The sequence below is a fragment of the Diplotaxodon limnothrissa genome, linkage group LG7, assembly GCF_057381915.1.
Source record: "Diplotaxodon limnothrissa isolate DT_005_m linkage group LG7, D_limnothrissa_male_GT1.1, whole genome shotgun sequence".
NCBI classification, from domain to species: domain Eukaryota; kingdom Metazoa; phylum Chordata; class Actinopteri; order Cichliformes; family Cichlidae; genus Diplotaxodon; species Diplotaxodon limnothrissa.
Window position 1 is genome coordinate 68,841,707 of NC_140602.1, and position 25,328 is coordinate 68,867,034.

The 25,328-nt window shown below is 43.6% G+C and overlaps 2 protein-coding genes across 2 annotated transcripts; both read left to right on the forward strand.

The window, feature by feature from the left end:
- Window positions 1–2,681: 2,681 nt before the first annotated feature.
- slc12a3 (solute carrier family 12 member 3) lies at window positions 2,682–13,267 on the forward strand. The gene is made up of 26 exons (XM_085358819.1): window positions 2,682–2,963; window positions 3,038–3,181; window positions 3,741–3,816; window positions 3,911–4,006; window positions 4,110–4,249; window positions 4,348–4,458; window positions 5,187–5,298; window positions 5,383–5,513; window positions 5,660–5,744; window positions 6,047–6,207; window positions 6,796–6,903; window positions 7,241–7,364; window positions 8,273–8,374; window positions 8,479–8,634; window positions 8,718–8,817; window positions 9,898–10,009; window positions 10,121–10,258; window positions 10,420–10,526; window positions 10,699–10,781; window positions 10,985–11,062; window positions 11,159–11,257; window positions 11,352–11,463; window positions 11,823–11,909; window positions 12,671–12,809; window positions 12,921–12,988; window positions 13,126–13,267. Exons 1-26 carry the CDS (start codon window positions 2,682–2,684, stop codon window positions 13,265–13,267), a joined length of 3,093 nt encoding a protein of 1,030 aa, XP_085214945.1.
- A 1,208-nt stretch (window positions 13,268–14,475) lies between these two features.
- Window positions 14,476–24,490, forward strand: herpud1 (homocysteine-inducible, endoplasmic reticulum stress-inducible, ubiquitin-like domain member 1). The gene is made up of 8 exons (XM_085360206.1): window positions 14,476–14,829; window positions 15,588–15,665; window positions 18,007–18,084; window positions 18,807–18,940; window positions 19,939–20,049; window positions 20,139–20,507; window positions 22,661–22,772; window positions 22,990–24,490. Exons 1-8 carry the CDS (start codon window positions 14,677–14,679, stop codon window positions 23,161–23,163), a joined length of 1,209 nt encoding a protein of 402 aa, XP_085216332.1. The 5' UTR covers window positions 14,476–14,676; the 3' UTR covers window positions 23,164–24,490.
- Window positions 24,491–25,328: the final 838 nt, after the last annotated feature.

Below are 25,328 nucleotides of genomic sequence, written 5' to 3' on the forward strand. Positions count from 1 at the left end.
AGGACAAAGGAGGGGGGAACAACTAAGCTGTAGTGCCTCTGCACCTCACTGTACAATACCTTGTGCAATACTTTTTGTAAATAGTCAACAGTGCAATAGACTCAATACTTGAAATGTGCAATTCACTTGTATTTTTATTTTTTATTCCTATTTATTCTATTTATCCCCTTTGTATACTTTATTTATATTGTCTCTGTATTTATATATGTGTGTGTGTGTGTGTGTGTGTGTGTGTGTGTGTGTGTGTGTGTGTGTGTGTGTATATATATGTATATATAACAATTCTGTAACTGTAACTTCGGTTGTTGCTGTGCTTTTTGGAAGTCGAATTTCCCAGAGGAACCCACCCGAGGGATTAATAAAGTTCTATCTTATCTCTTATCTCTTAGATTTAAACAACATGTGGGGCTTAGTTACATTTTACCTGAACACTGAAGGACACTGCAGTTATCTCAGATTTATATAAGAGAAAACGGATAAACCCAGAGCTTTAAAACCTGCTGGGTGTCTCTGTTTGTTTTTCTGCTTCAAGGTCAGTTCTTTAAACTGCAGAGCTGCAGCTGCCGAACACACAGCCCAGCTTAATTATTTAACTGTTTTAAAAAGGAAGAAGTAATTCAGAGTAATGAGCCTCCACCTTTAAGTGGAAATGGGTCTTTTCTTTGTTATCAAGGTGTCGTAACAGCACTGTTCAGCTGCAGGCAAAAACTAAGAAGTTTAATTCTGGAAAAATAACCAGGTGACATCACAGTGATGTCACCAAAGTTACTCTTACAGCCCAAAACTTACAAACAGTAAGATTCTGGATTTTGTGTTACGGTGGTCCGGAAAAAGACAGAATTAGTCCTGTGAGCAAAATAAATGTTTCAGGTGCTCTGCAGCTCGAATATGACAAGAACGTCTGAGGAAGCTGAGTGACGGTGTTATACTGTGACAAAGCAGCGTGAAGAGATGCAACAAGTTACATCTGTCAGATTAACAACCGTTTGTATCTTTCCATGAATGCATGTAGTATGAGTTAATCTGGTTTATTCCCAACATGATGCAGAGTACGAAAAGAATACATCAGTGAAGTGTTAATACTGTTGTTTCTGAGGACGGGTTGGTTACGTTCTAGGTTTACAGTAGACTAAAAGTTATATTTTGTCACAGTCTCGGGTGTATGTTTGTTCCATAATGTTTCCATGTGGTGGTCGATAAAGTGACGATTCTGCTGTAATCACAGATTGGCACGCTCACGTTAAATTGTTCTAAAGCAAAGACTAAAAGCATCTGATCTTCATTAAATTTGAAAAGATGAAACGTATCAAAATTGAGTATTTTGGTCTAAATAACCCAACATGTGATGTCCACATATGTGGACGCCAGGTGCTAGGAGGTTAAAGGATCTCACACAACAAACTAAATATTTGAAGATCATTTTTAGTTGTCATGCATCATGCAGTAGTAAATATGACACGAATCTCTGTGAAAGTTTGCATTAATCATAGCTTGTATGGAGAGCCTGTGACTTTTAAACAGTGAGGTTGGCATTTGTTACTGTGGGGGAACAATGACGTTCTTCCAGAACGTATTCATAGGGGTGGCCACATCGAGGCACCTGAAAATATTGGGGTGGTACACCAAAAACAGAACAACGGAGGGGAGGGGGTGGCGACGGGAAATTGTGAGGGGCCGACAAAGTGGCACAGTGTGAATGACAACAATTCTATATGAATAAGTAAATGTTTCAGCTCATTGTAGGGTGTCTTCCTCGGTCTTCTGCTCACGTTTACTAAAATTATTGCCAACATGGGGCAGTCTTGCCAGGGGAGGCCCAGTATTTGGGTGGTGGCCAGTGCCCTCCTGACCCCCCCTTCCCATTTTGGGTGATACACGTTTGTGGTGCTGTGTAGCGTCGCCAAGAAGAACTTTCACAGTGATGCATGTTGTCTGTAACTCTGTCTTTTAGCCAAGATATCCAAACAAAATATCCAGTCGATTTTTTTTCTTCTAAATTTACATTTTCAGACATTAGATATTTGTCTTGATTGTTAGGGTATAATTAACACCATATTGGTTTGATGCAGAGAAACAAGTGAAACTGAAATGCGACTGGAAAAGTCATGATAATTTCAAACTCTTTCGTGCTCTGTTGACTGATTTAACTGTCGAGGATACGCTGCAGGTGCGTGTTTGTCTGTAATGATGCTGTTTTACATCTTAACCAAAAGTCCCCTCAGGAGATTACCAACTTCTCGAAACTGAGCAATAAGAAGTACACACAGGCTATAAAATCCCCCACTTCTGGTAACTCCTCCATTATTTGAGCTTTTGGAAAACTTTGAAGTGTTGAAGGGCGTTGCGCATGTGACTCCATAAAAATGGAACCGTGTGTTAACTGGCCCTGCTCAGTCCAAAAGGGGCTGACCCTGTCATGTGAAATTGTCCGTGTCAGGCTTAATAGGTTGTGTAATAAGTTGTTTAATTGTTCACTGAACTAGCCCTCTACCACGGCTTCAGGCTCTTCCTGCATAGTTAAGGTCAAATATAAAACCAACCCCTCTTTCATCTTGAGCTACAGCATGGCTCCTGCACAGTCACTGACTCAGACGCTGGGATAGGACGCTCAACGTCTGCTCCCTTTCTTCACTAGACTCGTGGTCACAGACATTTTTAAAAAGATAATTCTGCTGTTCTGAATGGAGTTACAAGGAGCCAATGATGGCATTCGCCTGGCTGCCTACAGAGCCAATCTCCCTGCGCCAGTGGCTAATGGTAAAGCGACATCAGGAGGCTTTGAGTCCGATTACTACACGTGTGATGGGGATGGCAGCAGTGTCGCATCTCGCGTATCTGTTGATTTAACTGGCTACGAGACTCTGGATGCCCCGCCGCGCTACGACTTCTATGCCAACACGGAGGTGTGGGGCCGACGGAGGCAGTTCAGGCCGTCTCTGTTCCAGCTGCACGCCGGCCCTGAGGTGAGGGATCTCTTATTTATTTAATTACGAAAACTAAGAGAGAAGAACTGAGTTTGGTTTTGTGTCTTGAGCAGGATGACTCCAGACCTCCCATGTATGAAGAGACAACAGGTGGACAGGCGGAGGCAGGAGGGAAGGACAGCTCTGAGGAAGATGAGGATGAGCAAAAGGAGCCGCCAACTGAACCCACGCGCTTTGGATGGGTGCAGGGGGTCATGGTAGGTGGAGGCTTTGACCGATGGGAGGCGATTTTTCTGCTGCTGTTTTTGAACTTGGAGCAATCTTGAATCTCCAGATACGTAAAGTTAAAAGATATTTTTCTTAGACTTAACGTTGAAGGCCTCTAAAGCAGCATTCGTCTTGTGTTTCCTGCAACTTAATTCAACTTAAACAAGGAATTAGAAAAGATTAAAATCTGAGACTAATGTAATTTAACTGTCGCCTGTTTTTGCACGTGAAGCTGTGAAAATGTGAAATTGTTTCTGAACATGTTTGCTTGTTTTTGACTCCCTGAGGCATTAAAGGGTTACAGAGTACAGTCAACGACTTATTGTTAAAGGAAGTTAAAAATATTACCCGTGTGAAACTTTAAGTTTCTTCCAAAACCAAAAAAAGTAGATTGATGACGATTTCATATTTGATGCACTTTCTACAAGCTCACTTTCACCGTGCATGTAGGCTGGGACAGAAACAGGACTTTTACTGAGCCTCCACAGTGATGCCGTTGATGATTCTTAGACACCAGCAGGCTTCACTCAGTGTTGCATCTGTTCTCAGATCCGCTGCATGTTGAACATATGGGGGGTGATCTTGTACCTGAGGCTGCCTTGGATTACTGCTCAGGCTGGTATAGGTATGTCCAACGACAGCATCCTTTATCCACAGCACATGTTTCCCAGACGGTGAGTATCCCTCACACTCACGGTGTGTTTCCCTGTTCTCATCAGGGATGACCTGGGTCATCATCCTGCTGTCCTCGACTATAACTGGGATCACTGGTCTCTCGACCTCAGCCATCGCCACCAATGGCAAAGTCAAAGGAGGTTGGATTTGTTCACTGCCACATGCAACAGCCTAGCTCTTTACTTTTAATGCTGCTGATTCCACACACAGTGCTCACTTTTTAATCTACCCTCTCATCTGCAGGCGGGACGTACTTTCTGATCAGTCGCAGCCTCGGTCCAGAGCTCGGCGGGTCAATCGGTCTCATCTTTGCCTTTGCGAATGCTGTAGCTGTGGCGATGCACACCGTGGGCTTTGCTGAGACTGTTACTGACCTCATGCGTGTGAGTAGCATGCCGTTTTATACGTGCGCTTTTATAAAATACAGTAAATAATGTCTGTTCATTGTCTTTACGCGTGAAATGTCTTTGTGCGCCATCAGGAAAATGGAGCCGTCATGGTGGATCGAACTAACGACATCCGCATCATCGGCATCATCACGGTGACATGTCTGCTGGGCATCTCAATGGCTGGCATGGCCTGGGAGTCAAAGGTTAGCTTAATCAGTTGTATGTGACACTATGATAAGCTGCCATAGTGGTTTGGATTTAAATGAATAGAATTTTTGCTAATTTTGTATTCAGATTATGAAGCCAGAGTCCCTAACCAGTCCGGTATCTGGAAAAATCATTAATGCAACATTTTTGAAGCCATCTCACTCTTTCACATAAGAGCAGAGGACTCGCCCTCTTCCTAGTTAGCATGTTGACGCTAGTCTTTGTGATAAACCCGACAAGCAAGACACCAAGTCACAGCCGCCAATGATGAAAGACTGAGCCACACTTCAGCAATAAAATTAACACGTTTCCAGCCTGGTGCAAAAGCAGCTAATGTCCCCTTCAGATTTTGGTAACTCAGCAGTGTGGTGTTCTTAACTGAAAGGTGTGCTGGCACAGGCAGGCTTAGCTCCTGGGTCTCGCCTCCGTTAGCTGAGAAGTTTGCGTTGGTGAAACTGTCGCATTTTAATGGCCTTTTTTCTGCATTTTTTTTTATTCATGCATGGGCGTGTTTATGCTTGCTAACCAAGCTTTCCATGTTTCCATCTCCACCACCTTCATTTCTGGCTCGATAAATAATCTAAATAAAATTAAAAATTAAAATCAAAAAACTGCTTTTTAGTTCAACCTGGATACATAATCGATGCATAACGATGTGACTTTGTCCATCTTTTGTTTACAGTGTGTGCATCTGCATGTTTACAGCCTATTCTTCCTCCCACAGGCACAGGTTCTCTTCTTCATAGTCATCATGGTCTCATTTGCCAGTTACATTGTTGGAACAATCATGCCTGCTTCACCTGAGAAACAATCCAAAGGTTTCTTTAGCTACAAAGGTGACTATGCAGTGAGCCGGTCTTGCAGTTTACGGTAGTTTATTGCCGAGCTCTCCTGTAAACTCACTCTCTTCCCTTTAACAGCAAATATCTTTGCTGCAAATTTTGTACCTGACTGGCGGGGGCCAGGGGGCAGCTTCTTCGGCATGTTCTCCATTTTCTTCCCCTCTGCCACGGGCATCCTGGCAGGAGCGAACATCTCCGGAGATCTGAAGGCATGTTATACAAATGCTTCTTTTCTTTTTTTTAATAGTGGGAATGATATACAGATAAGCCAGTCGGCTTCATGCACACACACACAGCTTTAAATTAAATTTACATATGTTCATGTTTTTAAAAGCCTTTGTCGTCTCCTCCTCAGAATCCAGCAGTGGCCATCCCCCGAGGGACGCTGCTGGCTATTTTCTGGACCACAGTATCCTACCTCATCATCTCTGCTACCATTGGTACTGCATGCCTCTGGAAAAAGCTCTGCTTTAGAGTTGATACTTTTTTATTTTATTTATGTGAAATAAGCTTACAAGCAAGTCTTGTAACTGCATTTTGCACCTGCAAAGTATACAAACCACTTTTATTGCAGTTTCTGCCAGAGCAGCCGTTTCCACCACACTTTATCATAACGCACACACACGGCTCTATGTGCATAGTATCCCAATAATTGTTGTTTTACAGCTCCCTGATCGCACAGTTTTCCTCCTGTAGGAGACCAAAAAAAGCAACCCTTAAATTCGTCTTTGTGTCCTCCCAGGATCCTGCGTGGTGCGGGATGCGTCTGGCGTTTTGAACGACACGCTGTCTCCCTCATCAGCAGTCGAGGATTGTGTTGGTACAGCATGCCAGTATGGCTGGGACTTCACAGGGTGCATCAACAACAAGACGTGCGTCTATGGTATTCACAACTACTATCAGGTCAACTCACACACACACACACACACACACACACACACACACACAGGAAATAAAAGTCAGTGCTGCATTTTCTTCCTGGTCATCATGGAAACTTCTAGTCTGTTCTACCCTGTCCTACCTATGGGGCGATCGTGGCTCAAGAGTTGGGAGTTCGCCTTGTAATCGGAAGGTTGCCGGCCCCGGCTTGGACAGTGTCGGTCGTTGTGTCCTTCAAGACACACTTCACCCGTTGCCTACTGGTGGTGGTCAGAGGGCCCGGTGGCGCCAGTGTCCGGCAGCCTCGCCTCTGTCAGCTGTGGCTACAATGTAGCTGCCATCACCAGTGTGTGAATGGGTGGATGACTGGATGTGTAAAGTGCTTTGGGGTCCTTAGGGACTAGTAAGGCGCTATACAAATACAGGCCGTTGACCATTTACCTGACTAAGGTGATCCCGTTTACACACTTTCACTACTTTTCTGTAATTTCCCCTTACTGTCACTCCACGGTCACACTCCCATTCTATTAAGCAGCCACAGCAGGTCACCTTGTAAACACAAAGATGTTTCTGCCCTCTGAGTGTACTGAGTGAGCGTATTTCTGTCTGCAGTCGATGAGCTTGGTGTCAGCCTTCGGCCCTCTCATCACAGCTGGGATATTTGGAGCCACTCTGTCATCAGCTTTGGCCTGCCTGGTGTCTGCTCCCAAAGTCTTCCAGGTACACGCACAGTCGGTCTTCACGGAGGTTTACAACCATCAGATATTTCTTGTGACTCTTTAAATGTTTTTACAGAGTGTTTGCTTTACTGTGGCTTAAAGAGATGAAGTCTCACATCCGTAGATACGGGCAGTAAACTCACTTATAGAGTATGAGAGGAATCTGGGATATCTGCAGGAATATTGTTTAGACACAGGGTGAACATGTTAGACCAAATATTACATTTTCTTGTTTCTTACTCCACAGGTCGCAAACTCAGCTTTAACGATGAAAGTCCCTGAGTGTCTTCTTTCTTGTATTAATGTGTTTCTTATTCTAACCTTTCCCCCCCTCACAGTGTCTGTGTAAGGATCAGCTCTACCCTTTCATTGGCTTCTTTGGCAAAAGTTATGGCAAGAACAATGAACCGATCAGAGGATACCTTCTCACATATATCATCGCTGCTTGCTTCATCCTCATTGGTGAGACTTTGAAAGAGTCCGAGTTGTGTAATATCTTTCAAATAAGATGAGTTAGAGGCATACCCGACAGGTTCAGAGGGCAATAACGGAATCATAGACGCAGCAATCAAAATGCTTTTGACAAACTGGAGGAGTCTCCCCCTGCTGGCAGTTAGAAAGAATGCGGTTTCAAGGCACTTCTGCATTGGGAACAGTGTGTCCATCTTTCATCATTAGTAGTCCCTGCTGTTGGGGTTTTAAATGTCAGTATGTGAGTGACATTTCAAACCCAAACAGCAGAGACTACCAATGATGGGTAGCTGCTGAGAAAGAGTTTCCTAATTCACAAACATTTCTGCTGTTTTCATCTAATTTAAGAAAAAAAAATTCTTCAAAACTGTTTAGAAATACATGTTATTTCATATAATCATATTACATATAATTTATCTAATAAAATCATAATAACCATAGGATCAGTTAAAATCTTCAATCCCTTTAGTCAAATTCATGTCATTTCTTTAAATGCATTTCAATAGCATTTAATAAACCAGCTCTTTGCAGAGAGAACGTTTAAAAAGAACCGTTTTGCACATTAAATGACTGTTCTGTAGCTTTACAGAGCGCCATAAAGATCCAGTAAGATGTTTCAGTAGGAGCGTTTGCTTTGTAAAGGGTCAGCCAAGTTACCAAATGTACATGAAATCAAACAGTTTTGATATGTGTGATGGCATACGCTCTATGAAGCCCAAAGGCAGCCAAGTACTTAAGCTCATCTTACTGCTGATATCTGTTAATGCCAAATCAAAACTGTATTAAGTTATTAATTATGCTATCAAGCTTTTTCCTTGCGGCTTCATATCAAACGCTTTTTTCATGTGAAGCCATCACAGAAAACAGACAAATCCTCTTCTCTTTTATTGCATCACCAGCTGAGCTGAACACCATCGCGCCCATCATCTCCAACTTCTTCCTCTGCTCCTACGCTTTGATCAACTTCAGCTGCTTCCACGCATCCATCACCAACTCACCAGGTAACCAGCTGAGAGATGGCAGAGCTGACTTTATCATTGTATATAAGAATGAATCATCATCTCAAGTTAAAATATGAACATATGTTAACTGTCTGTGTGTGCAGGTTGGCGTCCGTCCTTCAGGTTCTACAGTAAGTGGCTGTCGCTGCTGGGCGCCATATGCTCCGTGGTGATCATGTTCCTGCTGACGTGGTGGGCGGCCCTTATTGCTTTTGGCGTCGTCTTTATTCTGTTGGCATACACACTCTACAAGAAGCCAGGTAAACACACACAAACTCTCTCACGCACACGTGTGTAAAAACAAAGCCATGCTGCTGCTTCACTCCCTCTCTGCTGCGTTTAGACGTGAACTGGGGCTCATCAGTGCAGGCGAGCTCCTACAACATGGCTCTGAGCAGGTGTGCAGGCCTCAACAGCGTAGAGGACCACGTCAAGAACTACAGGTGAGCCTCTCCAGTGTCTCTTTCTGTTGTGAGGTACACACCCCAAACAGCTGAAGATCCACTATTAGCTCACACTTGAGGAACTCACTTTTAAATCTGACTTCTTCTTCTCTTTCTCTCTCTGTCCCCTCTCCCGGTATTGCCACCATGGGGAGCTCCTCTGCTCCTCGACTCTGGAATTCCTGACCTCCTGATTTAAGAAATATCTCTTCCTTCTCTCTCTTTAAGTCCCAACTCAAAACTCACTTTTTCAAAATAGCTTATCCCACATAACCTCTCCACTCCGCTATTTTAAATTTGTTTTATGTCTTATATGATTCTTTAAACTGCTTGTTTTTATGTTGCTTTTATTGTTCTGCTGTGTACAGTGTCCTTGAGAGTTCTGAAAGGTGCTTTCAAATAAAATGCTATGTATTATTATTATTATCAAAATTTGAAGGTTGGATGAGTGTTTCTGGAGATCCTAAATGAAGTTAAGTTTCCTCTTTAGTCCAGGGGATTCTTTTTTTTTCGTTCAGTTTGCAACAGTGTTACCAGTTTTTATACTATTACTAAAGTTGGATCCACGGTTGAAATGCAGTAGTTTAAAGTTTGTTTTGAAGGACTTTATCAACACTTCAGTTACTTTCACTAACCTCATAATGACATTATGGCAACGGTGGGGAGGAAGAACACTTTTAAAGCAAAGCTTTTTTTACTTTTACGTTCTAAGATTGAACCAATGTTTCTGGAACGATTGATGCTTATTTTAACTTCTTCTGGATTCATGAAGACATGAAGTCTAGTGACTTTTTTCAGGACTGCAATGACCTTGGTCACCAAGGACATGCCCCTCAAAAATAAATGGTAAAGTCTAGCTTATGCACCAAGATACAAAAAGCAGACTAGTTATTGTAAGTCCAGACGCTTTTCTTTGCAAGCTCCTTTGACTACGATGACCTGGATGACTGAGAACCTTCACAGACAAAAAGCAGAGTAGGACTGATAGAAGTTTATTTAGTGATTTTCCAGGAAGAGAAAAGACAAAATACGTGAGACATGAAGAGTGAACTGCTCCGTATCTAACTCCAACACTTTCAGGCCCCAGTGTTTGGTGCTAACGGGCCCTCCCAGCAGTCGTCCAGCCCTGGTGGACCTCGTCAGCTGTTTCACAAAAGATCTCAGTCTTATGTTGTGTGGAAATGTGTTAACTGTGAGTTCTCCCACTGATCGCACAATAAATCCAAACAATAATCGGAACAATGATTAATTGTTTGAAAGCGGAGTGATGAAATCTTTCTACCTTCCTCCCCGTGTTTCGCAGGATGATCCCTCTCCTTCAGTACTGGAGAAGGCCATGAGCGACAGTCACCTGAACTGGCTCAACAAAAGGAAAGCCGGGTCGTTCTACAGAGGAGTGGTGGCTGCAGATCTGCAATCTGGGGTTAACGTGTTGCTACAGGTCAGGGGTGAAATACTGTAATTGATAGTTGAGATGTATCAGCAGAATTGGGCTGAGGGGCAAGGCCCACCCACAATGCCAGTGCTGCCCTTTTGTAGTGACTGAGGTGTGAAAAGCACACCTGTGAATCCTCACCTGCTGGTGTTCTGACTGTCCACCAGGGGGCAGGTTTGGGCCGTGTGAAGCCAAATGTTCTCATCATGGGTTTCAAGAAAGACTGGCGGAGTGACACAGCTCAGGCTGCTCACAACTACATAGGAGTAATGCGGTAAGCCAGAAAACTTTTATGACCAATACCGCTGCTAAAGTATTGCTAACAGAGTATTATTTTTGCGATATCAAATATTTATTGTTTAAAAACTGAACCTCAATTCCATAAAAGCTAAAGGGTACGAGTGTGTGTTGATGCACATGGTCATTCATTTAAATGTCGCTTTCAGTGATGCGTTCGACCTGCAGTTTGGCGTGTGCGTGCTGAGGATGAGAGAGGGATTAGAGGTCTCCAGTCCCTCTCAGTCACACGGTGAGAGCCTGCATGCATATCGCAGCAGGCTGCACATCAATGAACCCGGGAATGCTGCAGCCACTGCTACGTTCCCACGGCACTTTGCTCTTGGCATCAATAAGAGGCGTGCTAGGATGTGCAGTCCACATTTATCCATCATCTTTTAAGTAGCTGCCTGCAAATAAATGAATGTGCAAAGAAATTTCTTGTTTTTGTTTCAGTTAATCCAAGTTTTGACGGTGGACCAGAGAGCATCAACAGCATCTCTGTTCCTTCCTGCGTTCAGACAAACCCCACATGTATGTAAATGCATGATAATATCACAGACACACAGAATACCCAAAGACCCTCTATGGTGTCATTTAAATTCTATAAAACACGTTGTCTGTTTGCAGCTTCTGTCTCCATCGAGCCCGAGCCTCAGCATAGTACACAGTTTCAGAAAAAACAGGGAAAGAAGACTATCGACGTGTACTGGCTGTCTGATGATGGAGGTCCGAGTACATCTCCATTAGTCGCCTGCTTTATGTCTTAATTCAAGAATGTCCACAGACATTTACTCCTCGTGCGTGTGTGTGTGTATTCCAGGTCTGACCCTGCTGCTGCCTTACCTGCTGACCCGCAGAAAGCGCTGGGCCAAGTGTAAGGTCCGAGTGTTTGTGGGAGGAGACGCAGAGAAAAAGGACGAGCAGAAGCAGGAGTAAGTATCATGCACAGGTCTACAGTGTAGATCGCTTCAAAAAGTTTCTTTCTTCTCTTGGAGTTTTTCCAAATGCCCAAATCATCTCAGGAACGCAGCACTTTAGAGTCAAACTGTAGTTTGTTTTTTAATTGGTCAGTAATATAAAAATAATCTTACTGACAGCCAAGTTTTGCTATTTTCACCGTAAAATTGAACAATCTTGCATCATCATCAGTCTATATTCCATCAGAAAGACTTACTTTGTTTTCCCAAGAAACGGGGAAATACAGTATATGGTCTGACATCCTGCGTTCTCGCAGACACAGACTGCACGCTGTTAGACATGTGCTCACTCCAGCCTCACGTTCTCTTTCCAGGGTGTTGGAGCTGATCAAGAAGTTCCGTCTTGGTTTCCATAGTGTCGAAGTCCTTCCTGAAATCAACCAGCCTCCTCAGCAGATGAAGTAAGCTTGAAGATGAGAATGAAGGATGGATGTTTGGGAATGTGAGCCAAAAAAGCTGCTGTCAGCTAACATAAGAATCCCGATCACTCAGTTTTTTGTGGTTTTTTTAATTTTATTTTAGGCTTTGTTTGTTTTGTTTTTTTGTGGTATATGAAGTAAATTAGCCAAATCACTAACTTTAATCTTTTATAATATCCCCACCCACCAAACAGCTGTTGTGAAGAGCCGGGAGAGTCTATGAGGACTGACTCACTTTTGAAAGCGGCCTCTAGTGGCCATTAGACGAACTGCAGCTTTTGTCGCCATGCTGACTTTAGAGATTGTTGCTTATGACAAAGAATATATTTGAACACAGTATTTCAGAAAAATCTTTAGATAACTGTTTTAAGATTTCACTTAATCTATGAGCTGCTGCATCTAAAAATATTCAATTTAGCTGAATTAGGAGTTTTTTCTTCTAAAACTAATCAGCAATTGTTTTACATTTTCTGCTCGGGCGTCTCAGATTTGAACAGGATTGTTTTGGTTCAGAGTTTGAGCATATATAGGGAGATATAAAGTTTTAGCTTCCCTATTTATTTATTTTATAATGTGTCTATCTCAGACTACAGCTGATTTATTTAAATGAATTTGAAAGACTTAAAAAAGTCTTAAAGTACAGTATGATATGTGAAGCTAAAATTTAAAACCAGACAGTTGAACAGAAGGCCCACGATGATTTGAGATGGAATAACTCCAAACTCTGTCTCTGTGTGCTTCAGTGTCCATCAGTTTGAGAAGATGGTCAGTCGCTTCAGGGTGGATACAAATTCTAAGCCGGACTCAGATTCTGGATGTGCAAGCCAACATCAGGAGCCCTGGATGATCACGGACCAGGATTTCGAGAAGAACAAGGCCAAGGTCAGACACAAACTGATCAAATATGTTTAAACCAAGCCAAAACATTTCTTCTTTCCTCGCGCATCCCATCTTAGTTTGAACGTTTTGTTTGTTTTTTCCTGTGGAATTCAGTCTCTTCGCCAGATCCGTCTAAATGAGGTACTGCTGGATTACTCTAGAGAGGCCGCTCTCATTATAACGTGAGTAGTTTTTCTGCTTTTATTTAATAAATGATGGAAAGTGCTGAGTTTACAGGTGTTGTGAAGCTTTCACCTGAGAATGTTTCAAGCTCATTGTTACTGGGTGAAAATCAGCGGTTTGCTGTGTTTCCTGACAGCACCATGCCAGTGGGGAGGAGAGGAGTGTGTCCCAGCACGCTCTACCTAGCCTGGCTCGACTTCTTGTCTCGTGATCTGAGACCTCCAGTCCTTCTGGTCAGAGGAAACCAGGAGAACGTTCTCACCTTCTACTGCCAGTAACATCTCCAGTGAGACCAATGGACATATATGAAACCAGTTATCCTGACATTACAACACCTTTCAGGCCACAGAAGACATTTATTTTTCCATAGATTTATTTCTTGTAATTTGATTTTCAGGTATCAGTGAATGTACTTTCTTCAGTAATGAGCACATGAAATGCTTTGTTACATTTTGATTAACTCTGATCACAAAAATTAGTCAAAAGACGTCTACTGTACAGTGTCCTCTGTTTGTCAGTTAGGGTCCCTTCATGCTAATGTTGCACTCTCCACTTCATAATATACAATAAAAAATAATAAAAATAGCTAACATAAATAATTGAAATAATTATGCAGGTCTTTGTTTGACAGATAATTGATATTGACAGAAAATGCTAATGCTTCTTTTTTTTTAATCTTTCTATTTATTGATTTGTGGCACAGGAGCAATGGTCTCCTATAGCTTCACCATCAGTCTAATTTAACTTTGTAAATAAAGTCTTCAGTACTCTTTTTAATATTAAGGTACAATATTAAGGTAATGAGGTACAATGGGAACACACGGTATCACAACATGTCCTTGTTGTAACTCTCTTGTAGTTAAACCAACGAGCTATGTAATAAATCGATCATTAAATTAATAAATACTTGTATTTGTAAGTATATGCATATAATCAAAACATGATACAGTATTAAATATGTTTAAAGGTGCTGTTGTAGTTTCTGGTCATTTTTTCACGGCAGTATTTATATTCCGATGTTTTGCTCAGACGTGTCGTTAACATCTTGTGGCTCCGTTCACTTTTCTGCATAAATCTTGTGGGAATATCTGAAAGTTTACAGCTGATGTAACACGCCTGATGCAACTTCAGCTGAGATAGTTTTGCTTCTCTTATCAGAGACGGAAGTTGACAGGAGCTCTCACTATGACTGTGTTTTAGAAAACAGCAAAAGCAAAACCTTGAAGAAAGCTCACAGGAAGTGTACAAAAGAAAACATACAAATGTTTCACTTTGGTGGTGTGTGTTCGCTTTTTACTTGGACTTTAGCCCGGGTCTAAGCGCGTTTATCTCTGCTTTTCGATACCTTCTCAAATGGCACCAGAGTGTGGGTTATTCCTAAATAAACGATCTTTGGAAGCATAATCATAACTGCGCATGCTCAAGCGGCGAATATTCTGCAAACCTCCACGTCTGAGCACGAGCAGACGGTAGCCAATCAGGAGCGGCCACAGTGTGTTTGGAAACAACCTTCCTCCTCTAAAGTCCCGTATGAGGACCAGCGGAGACACTTCTAGAGCCACCCAGGTCACTGCAGTTTCTCTTTGACATAAGACGCACTTTCCCCCGGCTGTTCTTCGTGTTAGGGAGTCCAGCGAGTCACGGAGACATCCTGTTTTTCTAGCTCACACATCGGCAGACGGTAAAAATGGATGCAGGAAATTCTGAACAAAAGGCGATCACTCTCATCATAAAGACGCCCAACCAGGCTCAGGAGGACCGGACCATCGAGGGAGTGAGCCTGCAGTGGACCATAAAGGAGCTGAAAGCGCACCTGTCCGCTGTCTACCCGACCAAACCGGTGAGTTTACACAGAGGGCGGCGGAGCTATTCGCGGCTGTGCTGTGGAATGTGATGAGAGTAAAAAGGAGCTGTCAGCCATTTCCCGGGTCACGCGCGTGTATATGCGCGCGCTCACACGAAACCAGCGCAGCGTGCCTGCGAGTCCCATGAGCGCGAGCTCGCAGTCATGTCATTTTTTTCTGTTTAATTAATAAACTGAACTGTGACTGACACACCTGCAGTGAACACGTGTTTCTGTCTGTCTGTTGTTTTGGTATCTCTCTGTAGTTGTGTCTCTGAAATAAGTACAACTTCACGGGAACATTCGTGCTATTCAGACCACATCCAGAGGTGTGTCTTAGGCGGGGGGGACTACACATGTCAAACATCAGTTTTGGACAGGAAGCAGAGAAGCAAAGGATCTACGCTTCAGTGGGGTGTAGCCAGGCACAGGCAGTGGACTGAAAAGGTTCAAGTGAGGAGCCAAGTTTCGTCTGTTTACCCAAATGTTGTGGGAACTTGGCCATGTGTTTCTGGTTACGAAATGTTCTCATCAAAATCTTTGTTTTATTGTTTATTCTTTGTTTGATACTAAGAATAATTTTTTTACTACAATTAGATATAAGTCTTTGTGATCTACTGCAAACAAATTACTCGACTTTGGCCATATTTCATGGTTTCAGTTTAGTACCTTTAAAAAAAACAAGCTCCCCCACCAAACCCAAAGCAGCAAGGAGATCTGATTCGTTACTGACTTTATTCTTGTTTCGTCTCCAGGCTGTGAGTGACCAGAGGCTCATCTACGCTGGCAAACTGCTGCCTGATAACCTGCACATTAATGGACTCTTCATACAGGTGTGTGTGATAGCACGAGCTGTCATGTCAAGTTGTAAATGTCACGAGCTGATTATGTGCCACTATGCTGGTGACAAACTGGTGGAAGAGGGCTGCTCTCACTGCTGCTTGTAGGAGAATAAGGAAGTACACAGTAATTACTGAGACCTGTGAAAGGGCTGTGCCACAAAAACTAGGACAGACTATTTCATGTTTTTTGTTCAAGAATCCCAGTAGAGGCTCATTGCCTGAGAAGGCATGATAGACGTAAGACAATACCAACCGTGCACAAAGGAGCTGTCAGCCATTTATTCTGTAAACCAATCAGCATACAGCTGTAGAAAACCTGCACGCAAGCTTTGGAGCTTCTGCGGCCTTAGTTCTGTGGGCCCGACCCCACTTCCTTATAAACTAGAAAAACAAAACAAACAAAACTCATCTTACTGTCTGTCAGCGCTGGGAGGAACCACTATAGAAAAGAGTGCAACAGAGGGACAGCTCGGACTGAGAAGGTTGAGCGCTGAGGATGAGATGGTTTGGACACGTTCAGGGGGGACAATAGCAGATCTGTTGGACAAAGGATGATGAAGATGGTGCTGCGAGGTAGGAGGAAAAGAAAAGGACTTCAGTGAGGATTCATGGCTGTAGTGAAGGAGGCCAGGGATAGGGTGAGATGGAGATATAAACTTAAATTTCAGTTGTATACAGTGCTGTAATGAAACAAAATAACCGTGGACTTTTTTTGTTTGTTTTCTGTAAAAATCATTGATTTGGCGTAGTCTCAGTTTTTTTTTCCTCCCATGGTCATCCACAGTTTGAGAACCACTGGCTGCTCTGAGTAGACAGAAACCCAGCAGAAGAGCTTCATACCGTACCAGAGCCATGCTTCCCTCACTGTAAGGGTCAAGAGTGCAGTTTTTTTTTTTCCTTTCATTTGTCACTGGTTATCAGACACACACACACACACACTGCAGTGAAAGGCCACATGCAAAAAGAAAAAGTCACAACCTGGACACTGTCGTACAAAATGACTTCATTATTTCTGAGAAAAAGATTCCACAGAAGCATCAACAGCACAAACAAGTTGGTTTAGTTCAGTGGCTTAAATGAGCACAGATGAAGGCTAGTAGACCCCTATCATCTGCCTGATATGGCTAGGGATGGGTATCGTTTAGGTTTTATCCAATACCAGTACCAAACCGGTACTTTTGAAATGGTGCCGGTGCTTAAACGGTGCTCGAACCGGTGCTTAAACAATGGAAAACACAAACTTTGTCCTAAAACCTCTCATATTTAGCTGTTTGTAAAAAGATAACAATGTTAGCCTTTTCTGCAGCTTTAGGGCATATATGGTATCACTCTATCAAACAAGAAGACAGCCGCATGTAGCTACGACGGTGTTTGCTAGTTCACCTTACATGCATTAATGTAATCACGTGGTTAGCCTACTCAACGTAAATTACACATGAACAACATGAAGCTACTCACGCAGAGAAGAACGGCTGCTGCTGCTTCATCATCCTCATCATTTCTGCTACACTGGCAGGGCTAGGGGCCAGGACTCTCCTCTTCGGGTTCTTGGGGGATGTTGCTAACTCCGGGTCGATAACAGGCACCACACCCGCAGTAGATGTGCTCGGTGTGAGGTCTCGCAGCAAGCTATCAAATACGGCGCATTTCTCAGCTTTTTAAAAAAACGCTTTGCGTCGCCAGGTGTTTCATCAGATTCGAGGTGTTACCTCCTTTGACAGTATCACAGTATCAGCTTAAAGCACTTGTTGCTGCTGAGTTTGCATCTTTTGCTGTGAAGTACAGCCAGACTTTGACCGCTTCGCCTTGGGCATTTTTAATCAGTAGCTCTGCATAAAAGAACGTACGTATCTGGGCCCGCCTACTATCCTCGGAAACGTAAAATGATTGGCTAGAATCTAAAGTGTATGACATCTCAGGGGGAAAAAAGCACCGAAATAAAGCACCGAAATGTGCGCTGCTTTTCAGTCTGGTTACTACCGTTTATGTCAGAACCGGTGCCATGATGGCACCGGACACCGGTACCAATCCCTAGATATGGCACTAATGGAAGTCACCGTGGCCACGCCCCAAATCGTACGTTCGGGTTCTAAAAAAATTCACGGTCAGTGCAGGCCAAAACATTTTTCAAACCAGGCTGTAAACATGCCTCATAATCAGAGTCTGTGGGATCGACACAGGTGACGTTAAGTGGCCTCCAGAGCTCGTACGTTGGTGTAATTCTGCAGGCTTTGAGGTTCTCAAAGTTTAATCGGGGTTCATTCAGACACAAGTCTGTATGTGTTGGGTGGATGTCACATGTTGTTTAACTGTTTTACCTCCACTTCCACAGACGGACTCAATTCCCACACTGCACCTGGTGTGTGCTGTTAGGAATCCTGCCCAGGGACCTCTGGGAGCCAGACCCAAGGTGAGAACACTTTAGAAGTAACACCCAGTGACTTTTCTCTAACATCAGCACGTTGTTTCGGTCCTCCTGGCTTTATAAAGACCTGCATGTTCACAGCGAAACTCCTGTTGGTGAGGTATTTGAATTCTGAGCTCCTGTAAACAAAGCAGCTGGCTTCATGCCGCCCTCGTGTCCCTACGTTTGCATACAGGCTAGTTTCACACAGCGTCCTTGTGTGCCGTCTGTTACCATCCTTGTGTCTCAGAAATGACACCTGGCTGAGGCAACAGTGTAGTTTGCACTTCAAATGCTTTTCTAAATATTTTGTAAGTTTTGTTGAAGTTTCGAGGATATTTTCAGACTGAGTTAGTTTGGGCTCTGATGATGACAAATTCCAATCAAGAAATCAGTGTGAGGTTTTGTAAGTAACCTCAAGACACTGTGGTAAAGAGCGCTGCAGATGTGCTTCTTCACCTCCGCCCTTATTGTTGCCCCGCTGTGTAGTGGAACTGTTCTGCTTCAGCTGTTATCTACCAGAAGTCAGCCCAGACACTAAAGCTGGCATGCATTAGTATCAGTACACTTCCAAGCCGGAAACAAAGCTGCAGAAACAAAATGTGGTAGATCTGATAACACAGGTCTCAGCAGATGTTTCTTGCTGGGGATTTTTTGTTTGTTTTATTTTGTTTTGGGGGGGGGGGTTGCAGAAAAAAAATGACATCAAACTCTTCTTTCCTTTGCAGACCAAAGAGCCACATTCCTCCAGTCCACAGCCCACACCAGCCCAGACTCCCAGCCCACCAGAGCTGCGGCAGAGGAGGCCGGCCTCCGCAGCTCCAGCACACACACAGACTCCAGTGTGGCCTCCTGCTGCCATGTAAGCAACAAAGGAAGAACTTCAGCTTGTGTGTCAGTGTGCTTTAATCCATCGCAGCAGTGTTTGCACTGTCAGAGAGAATGACCGCTATGCAGCCAAACCACTGAACATTTTTTATTCACCTTTAATACAACGCAGCTATGACTGCTAACTGTACAGTAAGCCATCGCTGACTTCCCTTCTCCACTTCCCCACTGGGGGAATCCCAGTTTCAAAACCAAGTGGCCTTCGGTTAAACTAACCTTTTAAAAGCTGAAGAACAGTCGAATCCTGATCATGTGATTTCTGGATCTTTGTTATTGTTTGTCAGCGACATTCAACAAAAACCCCAAAAGCTGAACTTAAAAATCATCAGTCGTGATAAAGATGCAGAACATGGAAGAAGCCACAGCTTTGCAGGTTGTGCTTTCTGAGGGGCCACTGTTTTCTGTGTCAGGCCGTTTTTAAATTGCAAACATGTAGCTGCTTTTAAGGTGGATTAAGGTATAATTTGTAGTTCATTTCATTTAAGCAGTGCAGAGCACTACCTCTGGAACCAGTATCAAAGATCACTGTTTCAGGAGCTCACAGCAAATATCAAAGTGTTTTGAATTTTCAAAAGTAACCACCAACAAACAGAGATGGTGACTGTAGTTCCTGGAACCAAGAAGACTGAAAATAATCAAGCATAGCTGAAAAATCAGCTGATGTTAGTTGGAGCTCCGCTGACCCCGCTCTACACATACAATTACTAAATCTCATTTTATTCATCGTATTAAAGCTGCTTTAGTCTACAGTTGCTGTGCATCTGCAGGCCGCTTTGCAACCCACCATCGCTCAGTGCCTGCTCTGCTTTGTACCGGCCTCTTTCTGCTGCACTCCACGTATGGGACTGAAGGCAAGCACAGTCCCAGCACAGAGATGTTCTCTCGCGTATAAACGACTGCAGATGTCAGAAAATGATTTCTGTTTCCTAAAGAGAAGTGAAGATTAACAGTCTTGTGTCATGTCCCCGGCAGGACTGGAGCTCCTCAGATGACCCAGCCAACCTTTCCCACCTACTCCCTGTACAGCCCCCAGCAGCTGCTGTGGCTCCAGCATGTCTACGCTCGACAGTATTATATGCAATAGTGAGTTCTGCTTCACACACTGAAGGTTTTACACCCACAGCCACGTCTTGTGTTTGTCTGACTACTAATTCTCATTTTCCCATCACCAGCCATGCAGCTTTAGCAGCAGCAGGCAGCATTCCCACAACAGCTCCAACCATTGGCCAGTACCCTCCTGTTCCCGCCCACCAAGTACCCGTCCCTGCCCCGCTAGCTGATCAGAACCCCATCAACAACCTGCCAGCCAATCAGAATCCAGTGCAGGATGGCGCTTTCATCAACCCCGGGGAGGCCAACCAGAACATGCGGATGAACGCGCAGGGCGGAGCCGTTGTGGAGGACGAGGAGGGCATGGAGCGCGATTGGCTGGACTGGTTGTACTCTGCTGCAAGATTCGGGGTCCTGATGATGATCGTGTACTTCAACTCCAACCTGAGCCGCTTCCTGCTGGTGATGGGCACCCTGCTCCTCATGTACCTGTAAGTGTGCAGCTGTGGGTTCAGAGAGCTGCTGTAATCACTAGATTTAAGTCACAGGGGTCAACAAGAGTCTGGTTTTCTGAGTTCTCCCTTTTTAGCGTCTCTTGGTGAATTGCACACCAACACGCCTCGCCCATTTAAAGCCCAGCAGCCTGTCTGAGTCACAGACGGAGTGTGTATACACAGAGCCCCACCTGCAGGACATGGATCCTTTAAACCTGTTACACCAGCAAGGGGAACAAAAAAAGGTCCCTATACAGACCGATATAAGAAATATTATATTTATTTGTCTAGCAGACCTGTACAAATTAGACTCGAGCTGCTGTTAGAGCAGTTTTGGTAACACTTTGGTTACACTTGATATTTAGTGATAGGTACACTAAAATAAGGCAGTAATGTCAGATTTTTAAGATAAGACTTTATTGATCCCAGGACGGGGAAATTTTTTGCGTTAGCTCAGCTCAGGTACAGATATCAGAAGGAAAAATACCAAAAAAGTACAAACAAATTAAAAATAAGTAAGATAATACATGCATGCAACGGTAGCATACACAGTATGTGATTATGAATATGGTTGTGGAAATATGCAAGACATAAACTATATAACATAACTATTCTACCACTGCTACAGAAGACAAATGAATAAGTTAAGCACTGCAGGTGCTTCAGTTACTACTTTCCTGGTAATTTAGTGGAAAAACAAACTATTTCTTTCTATCCCGTACTGTTCAGGGGCAGCCTTATTATAGAGCGGCTTACCCTTTGCCAACTTCTTGGTATTGTGCAGGAAAGGAGACAAATATGAAAATGTAAATATGATCTGAAACAGTCACCTCTCAAAGTAAAATAAACTTTTTCAGTGATTTACTGTTAAAGTGGAAGTGCATTAGAAGTGAAGATGGTAGACCTATGATCTGACAGCAGACACGTTCAGAGTTAAATGAAGTGTCATTTCTTTTTTTAACATTATTGCTCTTTTGGGTCGACGAATATCAGTCCTGTTTCTGTCAGTACTCTGCTTCTTCATATGTACTGACTCCTGTCCTAAGTGAGTCTAAACCACTGAATAAAGCCTGAACTTCCTCTTACTGATAAAGCTCAGACCGCAGTACTTCCTCGTGCTGCGGGGCTGCCACACAATCATTTTTACTGCAAAAGCTTTGAAATATTTGCATCTCTCTGTGAAGGAGGGAGTTTCCGGGCTCAGCTGTGTACTGCTGACTTAAAGTCGAGTGATTTCATTAATGATGGCTGCACTGATAGCCTATCGTGACGCATACGAGTTGCTGTTGACATCTATCAGCCGTGTTGGCAGGATGTGCTTCCTTTAAAAAGTTTTTCTTTAAATCTTAAAACTCTGGAAGCTGTTAAAGAAAGGAGCGCTTCGTTTGAAGGGTTTGCTGCTGGTCGTGCTTTCACTCTTATTTGAGGCTGGAGATCACGCTGTCAGCATCAGCCGTGCTGCCCCCGGCCCACTTCCCTCTTGCTGACCGACGACCTCTACGGCTCAGTTCTGTTTTTGTTTTTTACTTTTAATCATGATGGTAGACTTTAAATCCTCACAAATGAGTTCACAGGTGTCAGCACTCAGCTGAAGGTTGACTGAAAGCATCACCTGCAGTTAGTTTCTAATCACTTCTTAGTTTTTGGAATAAAAGGCTCTAGACGAGCGCTCACGTGTTTTGTTGCCGTGACAACTTTATTAAGTGCTTAAATGTCATGTGTAATGTCTTCAGCTTCTCATCATAAGCAGAAATCTGATCTGACATTTAGTTTTTCTCAATAAATGACTCATATCGAGTTCTGTGAGATCATGTTTTCGAGCCTTGTGCTGCACCCAGCTGCCCGCTGCTGACCCCTAGTGTTCACTTTCAGATTTATCTAACTGGTGTTTAGGTGGTGCAGCAGTTTTCCTTAACCACAGAGAGCAGAAAATGGGGGGCAAGAAGTTTTTAACCACAGGCCTGAGCTCTTGATCCAGCGTTCTGATGGAGACTAGCGTGCTGAAACCAGGCACTGGCAGCTCTATGTGGGCATCACGGTGCAGGAAGCTCCAACCACGATGTGACGTTACAAACCTTTGGAGCTTCTTTCAGGATTATAGATGGTTAGCTTTTCCTTGTAACCCCTGAATTTCCTGCCTTGTCTTCCAGACACACCGTCGGCTGGTTTCCCTTCAGAAGGAGAGTGCAGGTCCCAGAACCCAACCAGCTGCAGCCCCCCGAGAACCAGCAGAACCAGAACAGGAACCCAAACCTGAATCCAGTAAGAAACTCATCATTTTTCTCTCTTGTTCACTTTTTCCTACATTGATGAAACTCCAGCTAAATGCTGCACACTGAGAAAAGACTGAATGTTTTTGAAATGAGCTAGCAGTGAGACCCGGGTCAGGTCGAGTCGCTAACCTGCACACAGGCCCTGATGTTTGCTGTAGTGGGTGAATTAAATGCTGCAGGCTGATGTGTGACGTGTGTCTCCTCAGGCAGGTGAGCACGCCGACAGACAGCAGGATGAACCAGCAGCTGAAGGATCAGAGGGAACGATGACAGCGGTGTTGGTGCCTCCTCACCGAGTGTCCGTCATGTGGACGGCCTGGGTTTTCTTCAAAACCTTCTTCTCCTCCCTCGTACCCGAGGCCGCTCAGGCTGTGGCCTAACTGAACATCTGGGACGGAGGACTGATTGCAGACAGTTCCCGCTCTTCTGTCATCTCTGGAGATGTTTCTTGAAGCGTGGGTGGAAGGCGTTTACCGAATAATAAATGGATGCAGACAAGAGCGCTGCACCTCAGTGCTCCGAGTTCCTGTGACTTTGATCTTTCAAGTGAGCGGGAAGCAAACCACACCAGCAAGATCCCCAAGAACTGCCAAAAAATGTGGACAGAATCAAAGATGCAAGACCTGAAAATATATTAATAAATCCTCCAACAGGATCCCAGCCAACCTGACCACAGACATCCACTGCCTGCCACCAGCCCCCCACCCTGATCGTTCCCTCCTTTTGTCCACAAAGTGGCAGCGGGTGCCGATAATCCTCCTGAAAGCTGAAACTGTTGTGCCTAAAACGCTCTTCATGTAACGACGTTTACATCCACATGCCTTCTGATTTAAAATCATGTGCCACGCCGTGGTCGCTGCGTGGCCCGGCTCCGTGAATCAGTATTCGGCTCATCTGAGGACGCGTGGGTGCACGGGTGTCTGTAACACTCAATCGGACTGAAACGTTCGCCTCTTCCAAAAGCGGCTAAACTTATCTTCGCATTGAATTTTTAAAATCAGGGTCCTCAAAATTATATGTATATATAAGGATTTCTGTTATTCATATACTTAGGGACCTTTATTTGCTTCCTTACACTTTTTATAGTCAATCAGAAACAAGCTGAAGGTTTGTCCAAACATCCACATTAACACAAGTGAAAACGACACTTTACTCATGTTATTTTCCCTTTCAGTGAGTGGCAATTGTGACCAAATACAATTTGAAATCCATCTGTAAAACAGTGATGGTGGTGCAGCTTAAAATGCGTTTTGTAATTGTATTGTATGTACACGAAGCACTTTATAACATGTATCTTATGCAAAGAGAGGTTGTGATTTCTATTAATGCCGAGTTGCTTTTACTGTCAGAGACTGGACAAAGTTTCGTTTTAAAGTGTGACTTGATGTGAAACTGAAATTCAGTTCATCAGCTGTGCTTGTTTTGGGTTTTTTCTTTGGTCCTCAGAAGAGAATAAACAGATGTTAATATCATAACAATGCCTCTGAAAAGAAGCAGCTTTTAGCAGAAGTTAAAGGTCACAGCCCTTCCTGTAATCCAGTCTAGTTTGCTTAGCGCTTAAGCCCCGGGTGTTAGCACTCCGGTTCCCTGTGAGGGGACGACAGTCGCTCGTGGGTCACAGTGTGCGATTGGAAATTTCTTTTTTAATCATCTTTCCATTACAAATGGATGAATGCTGTACAGTGAAGTGTGTTTTCCAATAATGGATGCAATAAATATTCTTAACTTTAATGATTCCTTATTTTGTGGATTTGTTTCTTCTGATGTTTGAGTTTGATGACCGCATGTTTAAACATACTGAGGCTCAAGTCCCCCCACTGCATGTGCTGCCTGCAGGCACAGTCACAGTACAAATACATTCAAATTATAGGTTCAGCACAGCAAGCTAACAATTATATTTGCAGGTTGGCTTGATTTGCCGAATGCAAATAATTAATACAAAGTAGAATCCACTAGTTAAAAACAGGCCAATGCAAAGTTTGGCTGCTCTGCCTGCATCCAAGGGGTGTAAGCCTCCTGTTATTAAATGGAATTTTAGTGTATTTCCTTTTGAAATTAAAATGTAATCAGATACAAACACAGGTTATTGCATTAGAAGTCAGAAATAATTATTTAGGTAGTGCAAAATTTCCTGGTAAAGGGAAAAGCGAAGTCAAACCTTTCACCACCAGGGGGCAGTCTTCTTTTTCCATATGGTGTTATTGTAGCTGATGAATAAGTGTCCAGAAAACGCATGTTGTAGCTCTGCCTCCAGAGTTTTCTGCTCCAGCCTCCTCCCTCAGTGTAAACAGGTAACGTGTGGGAATCAAACTGGAGCTGACACGTTACCACAGCAAGCAGCTCATCCACCTGGATGCAGACAGCCACGCTGGATCCTCATGCAGTGAGCTCATGTTCATGTGCTGATAGCAGAAGCACAGAAGATGCGGACTGCTGAGCGACGTTTCTTCATTCATGTAGATGTTTTGCTTGACTTGGTTTCAGAGCTCGGGAGTACCTGCAGTGTGTCCAAACCTTTCAGGAACAGAGCAATAAGCAGCTTCGT